At 41.3% G+C, this 20298-nt stretch overlaps 1 protein-coding gene across 4 annotated transcripts in view; it reads left to right on the forward strand.

The window, feature by feature from the left end:
* Positions 1–20298, forward strand: part of ACSBG2 (acyl-CoA synthetase bubblegum family member 2) — a 134654-nt gene that overhangs the window by 101344 nt on the left and 13012 nt on the right. For all 4 annotated transcript variants that reach the window (XM_072113860.1, XM_072113859.1, XM_072113862.1 and 1 more), the window contains one exon: positions 18457–18690. In XM_072113860.1, coding sequence (XP_071969961.1) covers positions 18457–18690 — 234 coding nt within the window. The remainder of the gene's footprint in view (positions 1–18456; positions 18691–20298) is intronic.

Raw genomic sequence — 20298 nt, forward strand, 5'->3', positions numbered from 1 at the left:
GGTAGCCCCCCAGAAGCCAATGATGCTGCAGTAGCCAAAAGTCACAGAGATTCCACCAGTAGCCAGTGCTACCCCCAAGTAGTCACAGAGCTTGCCCCCAAGTAGTCACGGTGCATCATCACAAATTGCCTGCGCCGTATGTTCCCTCCATGTCACACACACATTGCACTCCCATTTAACAGCCAAGTGACGATGCAGCCCCGAATTACAGCCATGCAACAAGGCACCCCCACACACCCCTGTACTCCCACATTACATCCATGTCACACTGCACCCCCACACACCCCTTTACCCCCACATTACATCCATGTCACACGGCACCCCCACACACCACTTTACCCCCACATTACATCCATGTCACACTGCACCCAAACACACCCCTTTACCCCCACATTACATCCATGTCACACTTGCAACTCAGCGCCCTCACATTACATCCATGTCACAGTGCACCCCACATTACCTACATGTTACACTGCACCCCACATTACATACATGTCACACTGCACCCCACATTGCATACATAGTAATAATTTCTTATGTAGCACACACAGATTATGCAGAGCTACACAGAGCTTGCCAAACCAGTCCCTGTCCCCAATGGCGCTCACAATCTAATCAACCTACCAGTATGTATGGGGAGGAAACTGGAGGACCCGGGAGAGACCAACGCAAACACGGAGAGAACATACAAACTCTTTGCAGATGACATACATGTCACACTGCACCCCACACACCCTGCACCCCACATTACATACATGTTACACTGCACCCCACATTACATGCATGTCACACTGAAATCCCTGCAGCTCCACATTATATATATGTTACACTAAACCCCCACATTTTCCCCCTTGCACTGCCTTAGTATAACTTCTCATGACATAGTAGGACACATGGCAGCTCTACCCGAGGACTTCCTGTGTTGTTCCTCCGCACAGGAGTCACAAGGTAATGACCTCATCAAAGGTCCTTTACCATCATCCGCTGCAGCAATTTCTCAGACAATATGTGCAGCAGCCATTGGGCAAACAACAGATGTTCCCAGTGCCTGGTCTTGCAGCCGACCTGAGTCAACCGACCACCCCCCGGACCGTACACCACATACCCCTTGCAGGGGGGATGTTGCCGACAATTATTTATTTTTTTTAATAAAAACTTCTTTCCCCTGGTGATGAAAGTGACCAGAGGAAGCCCCACCAATGTCAGAGGCTCACCGGAGGATCCTCCAGTCCTCTGCTGGGCCAGTCCAACCCTGCATCTGAAGGTGGGGTTTAGCCCAATCGCATATCCGTGTACCTTGAATGATCGACCAGTGTTTTTGTGAGGAGAGCTTTCATTTTTTATGACAGTTTATTATGCATATTGTAAATGTTATCCTGGTAATATTAATATAATTGAGCATCTTCTAATAATTGCGGTCTCCAGCATAAATCTCTGGTACTAATTTCTTTACTTATCTGAAAAAAAACCCTATTTAAACTTTCCAATTTATGTTTATTTTGCAAAAATAATGTTCAAAAGTGACGGAAAACCTCTGGCAGGCAGCAGGTTGTCCAGTTGAAAGTCAAAGGGGTGACCCTATCAGCCATAGCAAGAGAACTGTTACTTTTGAAATCAAAATCTACATTAAATGTGAATCTTCACATGTAGCGTACCTCATATATTGCTCCAATTGCTCACTCCAATATATAGGCTGCATGGCACGCAAACTCAAAGATAAAATTAGCGAACACATCACAGCGACTAATCCCAAAACAGTAGTGAGTACCCGCAGCCTTTCAGGTGTATCGAAGCATTACAAAGAGGTACATGCAGGTTCCATGAATGGAATGCAGGTTACAGCTATTGAACAAGTCTCCCGACCCCAACGAGGAGGAGACTGGAAAAAAGCTTTGTTTTCTAGAGAAGCGTTTTGAATTTTTAACCTTGGCACTCATGGTCCCAAGGGATTGAATTACAAACATGATTTAATGTATTTATACAAAATTTGCACATTGTTTACATTTTTGTACTCGTATCCTTTTGTCCTTCTTCTAACTCCCGCCCTCGAAAGGGGTGTTGACTTAGCTAAACCGGAACTCGCCCGAGGTCACTGAATGTTGTTACTTAAACCTTTTGAGCCTTTCAGGCTAGTTACGACTAAGGACTAGTATGGCGTAGTCCGAAACGCATCACCGCAGCTTACGTTTTTGGTTTCCCGTGTCTTGTGTCTCCATGTCCTGTACTTTCCATGATGTATTTTTTATGAAGATTTATTAAAGATGAACTTTTAACAGAACAAACATTTTTTGGACTCAACCTGTTTCCTTTTCTGTGATATGCCACAGCAAGAGAAATGTGTTGTTCCAAGCTTGTGATTTCTATAATATTGCATCTTTCCAACATTACAAACTCATTTAAGTCGCCCTCAAAATACAGATGCAATAGATGGCAGGATAATGCAGAGAATCTCCAGGGTTAATAATTTCAACACTGCAGCTGGAATTGTTTGACAATTCAGCACTGAATATGGTAAGGATCTGTTTGAACATGCTCTGGAACCTACTCCGCTATGACCAATTCTCTGATTAAAAGAAGAATCAAAATACCTTTACTGAAGAGCATTTTGTGAGGACAGAGAAGTGGTCCACAGTTCATTTTGGAGATGAAAGCAAGTTTAATTTATTTAGCAAAAATAAGAAATCAAAACAAATTCAGCTCACCTTCCTTATACTAATGGTATAGAGGTTGATGCACTGAGAGCTCCATTGGGGCCAGCAGTAAACTCCAAATACAAAAATCCCATGGGAGCTCCAGCATCCAAACTCATAAAAATATTAGCTTAAAAAAACACACCATAACATCACAAAATCTGACACATTCAAACCATGAGGTTCTTAGTCGTAGATTTAAAACAATGAAGAGGTGCAGAATAGTTAAGGAGAGAACCTATAAGTCATAGGGGACACACCTCCTTCCTAAAACGTAACCAAAGTGAAGCACTAGTTTAAACCCACTACGCATTTAACTATACATACAAGTACATATACATAATATACAAATGCAATAAACAAATCAATCAATACAAATACAAAAGATCATTCTCAAAATCCATACCAGATGGATAGCGTGCCTAAAGCGAATATCCAGATTTTTCTATAGAGGAATTACTCTATAGGAGATAGAGAACTATTGGCCATAAAGCTTGCCCTGGAAGAATGGCAATATCTACTGGAAGAAGCTCACTGTCCGGTTTGTGTACATACAGACCATAAAAATCTCTTGTATCTCCAGACAGCCAGGGGTCTTAATCCTAGAAAAACCAAGAAGCAGACTGACTAATTTGTTGTATGGAGGCATTTCTTAATTCTGCCCAAGATGTTGCCACTGCCCTGGTAGAGTAGGCAAAAATTTTCTCAGGAGCAGATTTTCTAGCAATTACATAGGCCAACTGGAAAGATGGTTGAAGATGAAGCTTTTTTGCCCTTATTTCTTTCTGATTTACGCCAGGGCCTGGAAGCTTTTTAGGTACTGTATTATGAACTCTCATTTTCTGTCCTGGGGTCTGCACAAAAGGAGGGAAGTACTATGGAAATTAGAGACTACTTTGGGTACAAACACTGTCTGGTTTGAGAATGATTCTATCCTGAAAAAGCAAAAAATATGATGGAGGCCAACAGGAGAGGGCGGATAATTCCTAACTCTTTAAGTTGTTGTTACTGTGGAACATATTATGCTACCACACATTCATGTTTCCTCTAGTAGTTCAGAAGTACATTAAGAGTGTATATGGCATGCCATAAGCGTTTACAATCAAAATATTATTGCAGGGGATCCCCAAGCAAGGAGGAGTCAGCAGAATAGTGTCAGAAAAGGCTCACACCATGTATGCCATATCCTGTCGAATTTCACAGGCTGCAATCTTTGCTTGTAGAGCGAGTAAAGGGCGATGGCGTTTACCAGCTTTTTCCACTGGAATTACTGATATAGGACGAGGATGGCTATAGGTTTACGGGCCATAAAAAAAAAATTCTGTAAGAAAGATTCTAGTATAGTTAGGCCAGAATTCCTCAAACAGTATACCAAACAAACAAATGTTAGAATCAAGGGCTATAGGTTGCCCTAGAACAGTGATGGCGAACCTTTTAGAGACCAAGTGACCAAACTACAACCTGTTTATCACAAAGTGCCAACATGGCAACTTATTCCCTAACTTATTGCTCCCCGCTTTGTTGTAAGTTTCAATCATATCAGTGCTCTGAGGACACCAATACAGTTGATAGATTGTTCTCCAGAACAGTAAGAAATGTTTTGCCTGGAGAAGATAATTCTAATCTGTCCACACCTTCCCACCCCTCCTGTAGTCCCAGGCAGAGCTGTTTCTTTATTATAACATTTAGCATGACAAGTCCTGGGCTGCCTGGGAGTGCAAGTAGATAACTTGAGTCCTCTTTGTTGATGGCCTGGGTGCCCAGAGAGAGGGCTCCGAGTGCCACCTCTGGCACCCGTGCCATAGGTCCGCCACCACTGCCCTAGAATATCAATAAAGGAACCGAAGACTGCCCCACAGAAGGTCTGCAGTATCGGGCAGTCCCATACCACGTGGTAGAAGGTAGCTGGCATGAATTGACATCTAAGGCAATTAGAGACCGGGATACCCAGGGGCACAAAAAGTGTAAGTGACCCGCAAGGCAGTATAGATACATGTCGGGCATGGCCATTCGGCCAGCTCCTTAGGTCTCAGTAGCTTATTCAGTTGTAGTTTGGACCAACCTGCACCCCAAATAAAGGGTATCAATAAAGAGTCAAGGGCTGTGAAAAAGGACTTGGGTATAGATATAAAGATGTGAGAGGAGACATATAAGCAATTCGGATGTACCACCATCTAAATTAAGTTAGAGGCAAAATCCTTAGAAATGTGGATACCGGGATACTTAAAATGTGTGACTACTTTAAGACCACCTCTTAAACTCCCACCAGGTGTAGTGGTTGGGGGGCGCAGGAACATAACACAGGACTTCCCCAGTTCATTTTAAGGCCAGACATGGAGCCATATCTGTTAATAATGTGCAGAGCATGACCTAAAGTGGTGTAAAAAGCTTGAAGCAGTGGCCATACACTCATTCAGAGCCCAGCTCCATAAGCGAGAAGACTAGGTTCCAATTGAAAATGTGCATACGCCAAGTGATCTAGTCTGCACGCTTATGGAGCCGAGCTCTGAATAAGTGTATGGCCACTGCTACGCTCACCAAAATATTTGGGCACATTATGCTAACACCAATTATCCCCTGATGAATCCTTGGAATGAGGAGGAAATGCTTTGGGAAGTGACACGGCAGAAAAAAGACTGGATAGTGATCTAGGGTCACGGTAGATTATAGGGAAAGTCTATTTGGGACTGTCCTTGTTAGGACAGGAGCAACTAACGTGGTAACTAGGGATATAAAGCATAGGGACTGACAGGTTTCCAGACTTAACTCCCGAGTTCCAGACCCCAGACCCACATTGCATATTGTCCTGAATGGGTGAGATTTTTCCAATTTTTGTATATAGTGTAGAGCATTGGACTAATATAAATCATTAAGTACATGAACCTATATTTACAGTTCCTGCATTAGAACATTTATTTTATATGAGTGTTCTAAAAAAATACAGAAATAAGTCTTTACGTAACAAGGCCCTTGACAATAAGGGATCTTTTAATTGATAAAAAGTTACGCTTTGTGTATTTTTTCCATCTTGTTTGTTCTGTGATCTATGTTCTATGCTACACCCAGGTGCTTCTCAACAAGGGACTTTCCCAGATATACTCCCCCAAGACATATGTTGCGTGTGGATTATTAGCCCCAGGTGCATAACCTTACATTTATCCACATTCAGGTTGTCCAAGTCACCGTGCAGCCTATGAACATCCTACACAAACTGTATTACGCTACACAGCTTGGTGTCATCTGCAAAAATAGACAAAGAGCTATTAATTCCTACAGAAAAAAGATATGGTTCAGCTCACTTCCCTGGTTAGCGCAGTCCTGGTAGTAGCCGATGCACGGAAAACCGTGTGGGAACAGCAACGATCAGGGAGAAATCCGAAAGTATAAAATCTGACACTTTATTGAAAAAGGGTTAAAAACATAATACTCAGAAGTCACATAATCTGACGCATTTCCGTACATGGTCCTTAGTCATAGTCTAAAACCATAGTGACATAATGCATGTATATACAAAGAGGAAGTGAACTTCATTGGACGTAACTCAAGTGAGTACCACATTTTAGACAAGAGCGCACCTAATGTGAATACGTACCAAGATGCATATGTGCACAGAAACGTGCATGCAGACAAAACACACCTTATATAGACGCATTAACACAGATATGTAAGGTCATTCTCGTAGAGGAATATTAGCCAAAATAAAAGTATACACAGGTGTTCACATCTAGACAAAAACCTTCCTAATGTAAATGCATACCAAGATGCATATGTCCACAGAAACATGCACATAGAGGTTTGAGGTGCTCAAATCTAGACATAAGCGCACCCAGTGTCAATACATACTAAGATGCATATGTGCACAGGACCGTAAATATAGACAAAAAATACCTCATACAGAAACATTGGTACAGATATTTGAGGTCATATTATATTGGGATATTATCCAAAATGAAAATATGCACAGGTGCTCACATCTAGACCGAAATGCACCTAATGTAAATACATACCAAGATACATATGTGCACAGAAATGTTCATGCAGACAAGAACCATATATAAATACATTAGTACAGATATGTAAGTCTTATGTTCATATAGTTCATGCCTGCAGGGAACCTTGTTCCCATAACAAGGATCCAGTATGCTTCCCTCATGCGTAACCTGTAAGTCCAATCTCCGCCTTGTAAAGGACGCAAGACCAGTTCAATTTAAACTAAGGCTTGACATGCTGCCCCAGTGAACTGTTTCAATATGTTTGGATAGCCCTGATGAACCCTGACCGGAGGTGATAATTTTTAGTGAAGAGGCATCTGTACAATGTTCTGAGATACTTTTTTTTTAGTTTCCTTATCGTGCAAACAATGTATTGTTGTTAGCAGGTAACACATGTGGCCATGTAAATTACATGGTCACTTTCACAAATGAGGTGTGTTCTAATAGGAAATGTTTTGGAAGTTACAAGAAAAGTGAAATTTGTAGTTTTCACCATATATCAGCAGAGGTTACACCGTGGATGACCGCACTTGGAACTGCCTTTATAGTGTAACCATGTTTCAGAGTAATTTTGAGAAGTAAATAAATTAGGAGATACAATCTTACCCAGTGAAGGTGCATTTTTGGAAACATAACATAACTTAAAATTTGTGGAAATATATTGTCTTGATGTAAAATGGAAATATGTCGTTTGATGATATGTACAATGTCCCTGTACTTATGATGGTAGTTGGTGATAAAAGTAATGGGAGAGTTACCCTTGTTCGTACACCTGCTGAAACAAGACTGTTAGTATAAGAATTCCTTTCTGAGGACTTAAGTGAGGATATTGTTCTGTTGATACACAATACTGTTTAGTATAGTATAGTGTAGTCTTCGACTAATCGTTTCAGAGGTAGATGCAAAAGAGTCGTCCGTCCGTGGAGCAAATTCTCCTGGCCCTTATCAATTCACCTTTGGGTAAATTGCTGGTAACATGGGGGGGGGGGGGGATGGTTGCTGCTCGCAAATAATAAAATGTTACCTGAGGTACCCGAGGTTTATGGTATAAATTGGTTTGTAGTTGTGGGATGTCGGGTCACCTGTAAGGGTTCAGTCCAGGAAAGAAATGGTGTGTTTAGAAATGTTGAAGGTAAAGCTGAGGTTATAGGTGTTATTATTTAGGTAGGTGACAAAATCCTGTATGTGTGTCGGGGAACCGGTCCATATTAATAGATACAATGTATACAATGTTGACAACGAAAATGTTGACATCCCACAACATACAAACCAATTTATATCATAAATCTACCTCAGGTAACACTTTATTATTTTCGAGCAGCAACTATTTTTGCAAATTCACCCTGGGCTTGTCGCACCTGTGGAACGACCTGGTGACATGCTGCCGCAGCAAGACCATCCCGATTTGTGGCGTGCTCTGGTGGAAACCAGGTGCCACCTAGATTCCGGTCCCAGGTGTCAGCTAGTACCATCTCCCAGGGTGGTCCAGGGGTCCACTGACCCTGAACCCTGTCAGTCTTCCCCCTACCTGGGGCCTGGCATCATTGTGGTCCAGAGTGATCCAAGGGTTAATTGAACAAGAAGCCCCTATTCTTATGTGGATTGAATTCTACAATCTTTGTTCTTCTTCTAGTACCTTGCTCTCCGAAAGGACGGGAAGGGTTTGAACTCTCTAGGTGTGTAGGAGGAAATTCTATCTCCTGCCTTTTCCAATAGTTCATCTAAGACCGATCCAAACAGAAGTTTTCCATCACATGGAATACTTCAAAGTTTATTCCTTGAGTTAACATCCCCTGACCAGTTTTTTAAACATAAAGCTCTGCACACAGAGTTTGAGGAGGCTGCGGACCTAGCTGAAAGTCTTAGGCCACTTTCACACTTGTGTTGCAGATCACATCAGAGTCTGATCAGGGTGCGATTAGGGTTTGGTCAGTGAAAAACTGACATTTTTCATCAGAGTGCAATAAGTTTTCATTCAGAGTGTGTTCAGTGAAAAGGACTCAGGACTGAGGTCTATCTTTTCTATGGCAATTGATCAGTGAAAAACGCATTGCACTTGCATTGAACTTGCATGCGTCTCAGAGTGCAATGCGTTTTTGATGCATCTTCATAGACTTTAAATTTGCTTTTAAAAAAATGCACGTGCGTGCATGAAAAAAAAATGAAAGTCTGAAAAAACAAATCAGAGCTGAATGAGCAGATTCCCACGTTTTGCTAAGAAACCCCTCTGCCTTTTTGTCCATTGGATCTATTAGGGAGCCCATGTTTTCAAAGGGAAGGTACGACTCATGGGAAATCACTGAGGCAGGATAGGAGGAGATTGTTGTTATATGCTCAGGTTTCTTATTTCTGTTGGCGGATCCCTCTCGCTGGTGGTGTCATGGTGGTGAAGGGGAAACATTGTGGTGCATCTGCTTCCCTGTCCACTGGAGTTAACCGAAAGTGCATTGTCCAACGATAACGCATTGTGCCGGGATTCACTAAGATCGTTCTCCCGATATCCTGCAAAGGCGAACAGTGAGCAGCGCGACCCTTAGTAAATGAGCCCCAATATATTCATCAGAGGATAAATTAACCCATCTCATTCTTCATCTCAATCAGCCAACAATTGTCATGCAAGACAATGCCCCCTGCCACACAGCACAACAGGTAAAGCAGTTCTTTGAAACAGGCAAGCATTGGAACAATGGAATGGCCAGACGATCTAAGCCCAATAAAAAAAACTTCTGTAAAATCTTTGTTGATTGGAAGAGCGGACACAAGAGCAGTTTGTGAGACTAGTGGCAACATATGTCCTGTAGCCACACATGTGCTGAAGTCAAAGCAAAGGCCTGTACATTTCCTACTAGTGGTGACTGTTGTGATCTTCAAAAAATTTTGTTAGAATCTTTCTCTGTGCTACAGTCATTGCTGTTCTCTAATTATGATCATCATGTTGTTTTGCAAAATAAAGTTTGTATGTTTATATACTTAGTTTTTTTGTAAAAAGCTGTTCGTGGCATGGTATACCCCTTACAAAAATCCTTCCAATGTTGATCAATGTAGATTACATTATTTATCCCTGATTAGTGATCATAGATTGTTCTCTAATTTTGAATTCCAGTGCTATGTGTCTTTACAGAAACGGTAGAACTCTTAATACACATCTATGGTAATTTATCAAAATTGAAAGCTGAGCTCTAAATGCCATGAGCAACTAGAACAGTTTTGATCTCGGGCACTTTGATAAATCTCCTTCACTAAGTGTGATAACCCTTGCCCTTTTTTAGCGTTATGAATGATAAGAGTTGGAGACAAATTTTTTACAACTGTTACAGGATATATATGTATATTTATTTAAGGATCATTTTACTCCTAGTTTGATCTGGAAAGTGCCAAGAGGGTAGTTTGATTCACTTAGTGTAGGAATATTGGAAGCAAATTTTGGAGACTGCATCCCGTGTGACAAAGATTTAAATTGAACCTGATCCAATAGTTTGTATTTTGGGCAAATGGCTTATGTTTTTTGTTATTTTTTTTTTCTATGGATTTATTGGTGCAGAGTGACCCTTAGTAGTATGGAGTGCTACCTAGTGTACTTTTTGGGGCACCAGTGTATAAAAAGCATATGGTAGAAATGGAATGAATGTAGAGGAAAGCAACCAAGCTGATTAGAGAAATGAGTAGACTAGAATAGAATGATAGATTACTATACTTGTGGTTATTCAGCTTACAAAAAAGACGACTTAGGAGAGATCTTATTACAATGTACAAATTTCTGAAAGGGCAATACAGGCGGTCCCCTACTTAAGAACACCTGACTTACATACGACCCTTAGTTACAAACGGACCTCTGGATGTTGACAATTTACTGTAGTTTAGCCTAAGGCTACAATAAACAGCTATAACAGTTATCATTGGTGTCTACAATGAAGCTTTATTATTAATTCTGGTTCTAATGACAATCCAACATTTTTAAAATTCAATTGTCACAGAGACCAAAAAAATTTTGTCTTGGGTTACAATTATACAGTATACAGTTCCGACTTACATACAAATTCAACTTAAGAACTGATAAAGGGGGGTTGGGGGATTGGGTTTCTGTTCAGTTCCTCTAGGCTACAGTGGTTCTGTCCAGCCCCTTAGTCTGTGCTATTTACCATAAGCACCCACTCCAGTCCTTCATACATCACAGGAATAACATACAACCCTCGCAGATACTTATATACAAAAAGACTTTACTAACAACATACATGTGACAAAGTAACTACATAAAATACAATACAAAATACATAGAGACAAACCTTCTTCTCCTGACCCCTCCCGGACACAGTAATGTGTATGTATATACAATATATAGTTAACACTACAGAAGCTCCTGGATATATCCTGACACAGGAGTCACATCCAGTACCTGACCATTTACATGTACATATAGAGACTCATGCACAATAGCATCTATATATCTACTCCTCCAATACACGTGTAGGGCAGAGATCCACGTGTGAATGGGATACGGCTACAGGTTATAATACATGTAGTTACACTAATATATACACACTCACTGCAGACACTTAGCTATGTATATATATGGTAAAGCACATAACACCTGGAATATCTATAGGTACACGTATAAAGTCTACTATATTATAATAAGTACTATGTTATAATTACTCTTATAAAGTTATATACATACACAGAAAGCACACACAATATATGACCTGTACCTTTGTTAAGTGCTGTACGCCCGGGGGGGGGGGGGGGGTTTCAGGAGCAAGAGACAAAAGAGAGCCTGATTTCTGTTTTTACCATGCTTAAATATCCTTGTGTGTAATCCCTTCCCACCACCTATAACTCCACCCTAAGACCCTCTTAGGATAGACCCCAGTGTGTGCAGGGAATCTCACACCTGGTTCATGGTGGCTTCTTACTGTTCAAAGCCTTTTGATATGTTAATGACCCAATGGCTTCAGTACACACTGACATCTCACCACAGAGTATCAGTGGCTGCTATCAGTATATACTGAATCCATTTACACTATATGTAATATATATATAATAATAGAGCAAAGGGTCCAGTTATGAATAATGTCCCCTGTAACATCTCCCCCTGATGTCAGACGCCTGACACACTATGCTGGAGTCTGCTCTTCTATGTGATGATGTTTGACATAAAATAAAACAAACTCAGTACAAAATAAAGACAAATACAACCAAAAATCACCCTTTCATGTATGGGTGTAAAATAAAAACAGAAAAACATTAAGATTATATTTCATCTAGAGGTCACAGTCCATATGGTCTTGAGTGCACATCACAAGTTCATTTGCATCTTTGGCCCGCTCTTTGGATGAATGGTTCTAGCTTTCACGCCATCTTTGTAGAAGAGGGATTGGCTAGTTGAACTTCCTTCAGCAGACAGACACTCACTGCTTCTCTGTGTGTTTCCACCTGGAATGATCAATGGAAGAGTACACTGCGTAGAGGAGGAATCCTCAGTGACTGCCGCATGATACAGAACTCACCCTGCAATACATTTATTCTATGTACATCCACCATGGTTTATTTTCGGTTTACCTCATCAGGAGACATGATGTTCTCCCCCTGTGGACAGAGCCTTTACCTCAGATATACCACTAAGACATTGGTTAGCAAAAAGCAAGCTTTATATACTGTACACCTGGCACCTTCAGATCACACGGTATAAACCAAGGCTGGGAATCTCACTCCTATGGTGCTTCCCCTTTGACCGGCAGCTTAAAAGACCCGCGTCCGACTGAACAGTCATTGTGCCATAATGCGCCTCTGCAGTTCACCGTGGTTTTACCCACTCCCTGCAGAATCCCCAATAGCGAGAGCTATGCCCCACGGACTATTGGCTGCGCCGCGGGCTTTGCTGGCGAATTACACTGTACGCTCCATAGGTCCTAGAGATAGTTGACCACTTTCTTTCCTGAGACCTATTGCACATAGACAGGGGCAGGTAATCACCCCTCTACCCGAATTTTAATTACTGAGGTGCCAGAAATTAGGGAGATTATACAATCAATCTTAGTGGATATTATTTTGTAATTGCCCAACATGTTACCAGGTGAATATCCAATCGCTGAGAGCAGAGAGTTCTGTGTACAACCTTAGCTTAAGAACCATCATATTGCCAAAACAAATATGCAAACATAAAGAAAAGACCAAATTTGTTATTTACGATTAACACCTTTGTCTTTACAGGCAGAGGCCTGACTTCAGGATTGAGCCATAAATGACTGAACAATACACTTCCCTTGCACTTCTGCTCCTCTGAGCTGTTGAAAACAAAAGGACTGGACCTCATTAACACTTGTTACAAACAGACTATTTACACAGGTTCAGTAACAGTAAACCTCCTCCCTCCCCCCTCTAGGTGATAGAATCTCATCACCAAGCAATGAGAGCTAATGAGGTTTACAATACACATCCTGGTCATTATATGGGGAATCCATGATTTTACAAATTTTGGCCAAGTATATTATGGATCCCCAACTTTAAGCCTATTGCAGCAGATTCCCAGTAGGGCTGTCTGTTGTACAGTTGTGTGCTCCTGCTCCATGTGAAGCCACACATTTGTGCCCCTCATTTTGTGAGACCATCCCCCGTTCATACAGGTTAACCCTTTGTGGACAGAACCTCTTTATATGTCCATACTGTAAACAGTGAAAACACCTAACACTCCCCCACTTCCTCAGTATTTGGCTGGGAGATGCTTTCATTTGTACATGTGTTCCTTGCAGTCTGGGGTGAATTGCTATCTGTTTCCTGATCTTTATAGACCTTCTATCTTTGAGTAGATCCTGTCTGACCTGTTCTATTACCAGGGCAGCCTCCATGAGTGAAGCTTCTTTTGCTGCATTCAATCTAATTGTGGTGTCAAGATATGGAAACCTCTCCACAAACATGCGGATCATGCCTTGTGGGGTTCCTGGACTATGATTCTTAGTCACCTTTCTATACATAACTTCAAACCTCCCACACAGAGACAAGGGCTCATCATAGATGGTTGGTCTGAAGTTAACCAGTATGTCTGGGGTGACATCCAAATGCCCTGTTACCAATTTCATGAGGATGGAAAGTCTGTCTCCCTCATCATGAAATTGGCCGTTACTGGGGGCTGCTTTCCCTATGGCCTCATATCTTTGGTAAAGATGTGCTGGTAGCCATAGCTTGAACAGCTCCATGCGATGTTCCATTGGAACAGAAAATTTCTTACAATAACCTTCAAACATGTCACAGGAAGTGAAAGGATCTAAATTTTCATCATAGCTTGGGATATATTTACATATATTCAACAGATATTGCATCCTCTCCATCTTATGGGAAGATTGTGCTTCCTGTACATTACTGTCACACACATGCAGGTTATGGCTGATCAGCGAAGTCTCTGAGTCGCCCTCTAATCCTCCATCTATCCCACCAGCAATGCTTGTCCCTCCATCTACTCCACTGCCCACTAGTCCAGGCTTAGTAACAAGCCGGGGTGTAGAGTGATCTGTAGCAGCCGCAGGTTCAGTCTCATCTCTCCCCCTGTTTGCACTCGAAACACAAACTTGTTTCGTTGGCAAAGACTCTTTGATGGACGTCTGCCTGCTACAGATGATCTCATCCCTTTTTGCCATTTCACATTTCAAGTTGTCAATAATCACCTCAGTATTTGCTGCTTTTTGCTTATATTCGGTTATTTCCATGTATAACTGTATAAACACCTTATCCACATCTGCATAATACTTCTCCTTCTCAGCGACCTGAGACTGCAGGGTGTGTATGCGGCTATCCCGCTCTTTTATGGCCTTCATTTTCTCTTCCAGTTGTGTCTCTAAGCTACACAGCTGTTTAACCCCTTCCTTACAACAATTGCAATGCAAATCTTCAGGAACCTTTGATCCTTTGTCTCCATCTATCTTGTCCATCTTACTAATGGCCTCCTCAAATACACACACAAGCTTGGCCATCATGTGGAGCCTCTTAGATGTCTGGTTCAGTACACTGCGCTTAGCAATATGCAACTTATCATAGGAACTCGCCTGCTCTACCAGGGATTCCCATAGCAGCTCAATAGATTCCTCTTTCTTAGATAACACAGGGTTAAACGAACTACATTTACTCAACTTTCCAAAAATCACATGTTCCACTTTGCCAGTCATTTTATCCCTGCGATCTGTGTTACTCCTGTACTAAGGACTATACAAAGCAAAGACCCTCACGCCCGGGTCACCTCACAAGGGGTCTGATAACAGAAAACAACCAGAATCCTAAGAACTGAACTCATATAGATTCACTGCCAATAATCACACTCATACTAGGCCTCAGATAAAACTGTGCTACCTGTCCGAACCTACCCAGTCTAATGACCTAAGTCCACAGTATAACAACAATTTCACCACTATATCCTAATATAGATGGATCATGACATTTGGGCCTGGCTCGCCAATGATAAAGGGGGGTTGGGGGATTGGGTTTCTGTTCAGTTCCTCTAGGCTACAGTGGTTCTGTCCAGCCCCTTAGTCTGTGCTATTTACCATAAGCACCCACTCCAGTCCTTCATACATCACAGGAATAACATACAACCCTCGCAGATACTTATATACAAAAAGACTTTACTAACAACATACATGTGACAAAGTAACTACATAAAATACAATACAAAATACATAGAGACAAACCTTCTTCTCCTGACCCCTCCCGGACACAGTAATGTGTATGTATATACAATATATAGTTAACACTACAGCAGCTCCTGGATATATCCTGACGCAGGAGTCACATCCAGTACCTGACCATTTACATGTACATATAGAGACTCATGCACAATAGCATCTATATATCTACTCCTCCAATACACGTGTAGGGCAGAGATCCACGTGTGAATGGGATACGGCTACAGGTTATACATGTAGTTACACTAATATATACACACTCACTGCAGACACTTAGCTATGTATATATATGGTAAAGCACATAACACCTGGAATATCTATAGGTACACGTATAAAGTCTACTATATTATAATAAGTACTATGTTATAATTACTCTTATAAAGTTATATACATACACAGAAAGCACACACAATATATGACCTGTACCTTTGTTAAGTGCTGTACGCCCGGGGGGGAGAAACAAAAGAGAGCCTGATTTCTGTTTTTACCATGCTTAAATATCCTTGTGTGTAATCCCTTCCCACCACCTATAACTCCACCCTAAGACCCTCTTAGGATAGACCCCAGTGTGTGCAGGGAATCTCACACCTGGTTCATGGTGGCTTCTTACTGTTCAAAGCCTTTTGATATGTTAATGACCCATGGCTTCAGTACACACTGACATCTCACCACAGAGTATCAGTGGCTGCTATCAGTATATACTGAATCCATTTACACTATATGTAATATATATATAATAATAGAGCAGAGGGTCCAGTTATGAATAATGTCCCCTGTAACAAGAACAAACCTACAGACCCTATCTTGGATGTAACCCGGGGACTGCCTGTACAGTGATCTATCCAAAGTTCTATGGAACATTCTTTTGCAGAAGGTTGCTATAGCGGATTCTTTATACATGTTCAAGAGAGGCCTGAATGCGTTTCTTGAGAGCAAAAAAATCATGGGTTACGGGAAAAAAATTTTTTTTCAATTCTTACAGGTTAGACTTGATGGACCTGCGTCTTTTTCCAACCTTACATACCACGATACTATGAATCCCTTAGAACATCGACATGCGGCAAAGGGTTATTGAGAGGGCTCATGGGCACAGATCACAGGTTTTAACCCTCAAACATGTGATGTGTTAAACTTTAAACATGCGCTCAGACTGGGCTTCAACATTAATAATGTTACATTTTACTGGAGCATCTGTCATTTCGGTCACCATTCCCCGTATTGAGCTTTTTCTACGTATTTTTCTGTGGCTATATTTTAGACGATACCTTCCTGGTCTGGGTGAAAGTGCATGCAGATAGTGTATATGGGAATATAAACAATGTGATAAATGTAATGTATAAAACCATGCTTTCTAGTTTGCTTTTTTGTTTCTGGAGATGAAAAAAAATGCAACTATTACTTTGCTTGCATCTCTTTTTATCCGCACCAATCCAATGAGCTTGGTACAGAAATGTAGCACAAAAAAAAAAAAGCAGCAGAAAAGCAATCGACCCCACTCCCAGTAGTTAACCCCTTAATGAGCGCCCTATCAGCTTTTTTACGGTGGTCGTTAAGGGTATTTCTTCTGATGTGACACCTTTCTACGGCAGCGCTTCAGAAGAAGATTTCGGGACATCGGGTCTTGCAAGTGCCGGTGTCGGGCTGTGATATCACAGCCCAGACCTGGCATCGGAAAAACTCAGATCCCGGGTGTTTAACCCCTGACACGCCACGGTCAAGCATGACCGCGGCGTGTAAGTGTGTCCCACGTGGATCGGACCCCCCCGGTGTGCTTACCCGATCCCTCCTGCCCCGGGTTCCGACAAGTGACCTGAGGCTGTCCGCTTCTCTCCCCGCCGGGTTCCGCCTCCTGGCAGGACCCGGCTGTATGCTCAGTTACTTACACTATACACTGCAATCATCATCGGATGATCGATTGTTCAAGCCAAGAAGTAGAAAATGTAAAAAAGTTTTTAAAAAATGCATCATTTTATAATATAATTAAATAAACTAAAAGTCCCATAACCTCCCCAGTTACATTTTTTCCCAGTTACATAAAATGCAAATATAGTATATAAAACACATGCATAAAATATCATCTCAACATAAAGCAGACATTCCGTAAAGGTTAATTATCAAGCTTTTTGGGTAGTTTTACTTTTTGTCTGGAAAGCAGAACATTTCAAACTTGGAAAATGAAGAATTTTTACAAACTTTTGCCAAATTTTCACTTTTTTTTCCAGAACGAAACGCAAAACTTCTCACTTAAATTTTATAACTAACATGAAGTACAATGCGTCACGAGAAAACAGTCTCAAAATCACCTGGATATGTTACAGTGTTCCGAAGTTATAACCAATTATCGTGAGACATGTCAGATTTGAAAAATCGAGTCTGGTCATTGAGCTGAAAACTAGTGTCGGTGATAAGGGGTTAATATATGCAGTACCGCAATTCTTAATTTACACACATGGAACCTTATACAGTGAAACCTGTGTGTGTGTTTGTGTATATAATATATGTGTGCGTATATGTATAGTAAAACAATAACGCCACTTAACTTTCCCATGCTGCCTGTTTTAGTGCCACATTTTTAAATCAATAATATTTAACACGTGGAGGATTTTGATGCTTTCGATTTGTATATTATTTGGAGTATTTGGAGGAGACAGACCCCATGCAGACAATATTTCTAGCGCACGGAAGCACTGCTTGCCAGGTGGTTAAAACGGCCCTGTGTATTTGGCTATGGCATTTTCGTGGCCACCCGACATGGTCAGCATGAGGTTCTTTAACCTCTTAGTTATGTATTATCATAGAAGGTTCTGTAGAAACTTTGGTTTGTATCATGAGATTCGGCACTACATTTGGTACATCATACCATTTGCCATTTACCAGGCAACAGGAAAGGGGAAACCACCAAAAAAGAAAGTGATTGGGTTAAAGTCAACTTTTTCATAATCCTTTTGCAGCAGGGTATGACTCCTTCAATAATATATATAGAATATATGTGTATATAAAGGCTGAGAATTTGACCTCCCCCTTCCTTTTTCTTTCTATCCAAGATATGTGTCTCACGTCACATGATAACTTCTGGATTTTTGGATTCTATATTTGCTCCTACAGGGCCTCTCCCCAACCAATGAAGTACCAGGTGGCAAAAAAATTGGTGTTTAAGAAAGTACGTAAAGCACTGGGCTTGGACCGCTGTACGAAATGCTACACTGGAGCTGCTCCCATTACAAAGGATACTCTGGAATTTTTCCTAAGTTTAAATATACCTGTTTATGAACTTTATGGAATGAGTGAAAGCTCAGGTCCACACACCATTTCTCTGCCTGATGCGTTTAGAATTACAAGGTATGTTCATTTTTTGGTAACATTAATTTTATTTGCATTTGTGTGAATTTTTATTTCTCACATGAAGTATATAATTTCATTTTGAAGAATGAAGTAAGGGAATCCAGCATGCTTATTCCCTTACTTCATTGTTCAAGATTTAATGTCTCCCACAGCCAGAAGGATTGGGATCCTTTGTAGTACTGTAATCTGTGTAGATATGAACTGATTATAACCCACGTTAGACGCTGAAGTTTGAAAAAGTCTTTTCTTTTCTGCTGTTACATTTGATCTATATCATTCCATTTAGTGTCTTATATGATAGGAGAATACTTGATTTAAATTTAAAATATGATTTAAAGCACAATTCCAGTGTAAAGCCTTCTTACTCCACCTACATACATTGGTTCACTGTGTGTAGAAAGCAGGGCTGAATGTGTGCATATGTGTGTGCAAGTGGGTATAAGAGTGTATAAATGTGTGTGTATGAGTGAAGAACTGTATGTTTATGTATATAGACAAATAAGTGTTTGTGTGTATATATGATTGTAGTATGTATACTTTTAAGTGGGAAAAGGGTCCTATTCAGAAGTTTGCTCTGGGTCCCTGCATTTCGTAGTTACGCCCTTGTTTTGGGCTGGGCTCTTTGTAATATGTTGATGTTACAACATCCCCCACAGGGACCTAGCCTTTCTTCGGGGCCCTAGAAAGCCAGGGCCTAGAATACCAGAGTGACTGGTTTATGCGGCCTTAGGCATGATATGGTCATGGTGCTTGGTATTGGGACCGGAGGACGAGCCTACAGCTTGGCAGGTCCCTAGCAGGTGGTGTGTGCAAGAAATATGGAGGGAGAGGCTGATGAAAGAGGTATCTCCCTGGGGCAACCCCTGAGGTGTATATTGGAGTCCCAGGATGGTGGAGGTTGGGGAGCCCATGGTGGTGATACAACCTGATCCAGGTATTACACAGAGGCACGTTGTGCAAATCAACTTACAGTTCTTTATTCAACTACTAACGGCAGGCAACGGCCAAACGGCAGCAGCAGATTCAGCAATCTGAAAGATGGTGGATCTCTGCTCTGGGGAAGAAGTCTCCAGACTTGCCCTAATGTGTCAGGCAGCTTGCCTTGACAATTTTGCTTCCTGGTATTATGACACTGGCTGGTGCAGCTCTCTCCTCTACTTGCGTGGCTGACATGTGCTCCAAGATGGAGTCTCTCACTCTGACTGACTCTGCAGACTGATAATGTGCTCCCGCCCTTCAGGGGTTTTTATACTCCCTTGGTCAGGTGGTGGCACTCTCCAATCAGCTTCCAGCTTGCTTTACAAAAGTATAGAGATTCTTATTGGATAACAACATTTCACATTGTTAACTCTTGCCTTACCAGGCAGTGGCTTCAGCTGCAATTATAAAGTTCTCCAGTATTTAGAGACCTCCTAGAGAGGTGATCAGTCTCTCTAACAGCTCCTAAAATGGAGAGGGCTTTGTCAGGGGTTTTGCAACATGATACCTAGCAAAAATGCATAATTTGGGGCTCTTCTATCATTATTTCTGGGGGCTGTACAAATTTCTTGGATCCATTAGACTCTTTATTCTGTATCATTTTCTTTCACAGCAGACTACCACATT

The sequence above is a fragment of the Engystomops pustulosus genome, chromosome 1 (genome assembly GCF_040894005.1).
Source record: "Engystomops pustulosus chromosome 1, aEngPut4.maternal, whole genome shotgun sequence".
Lineage (NCBI taxonomy): Eukaryota > Metazoa > Chordata > Amphibia > Anura > Leptodactylidae > Engystomops > Engystomops pustulosus.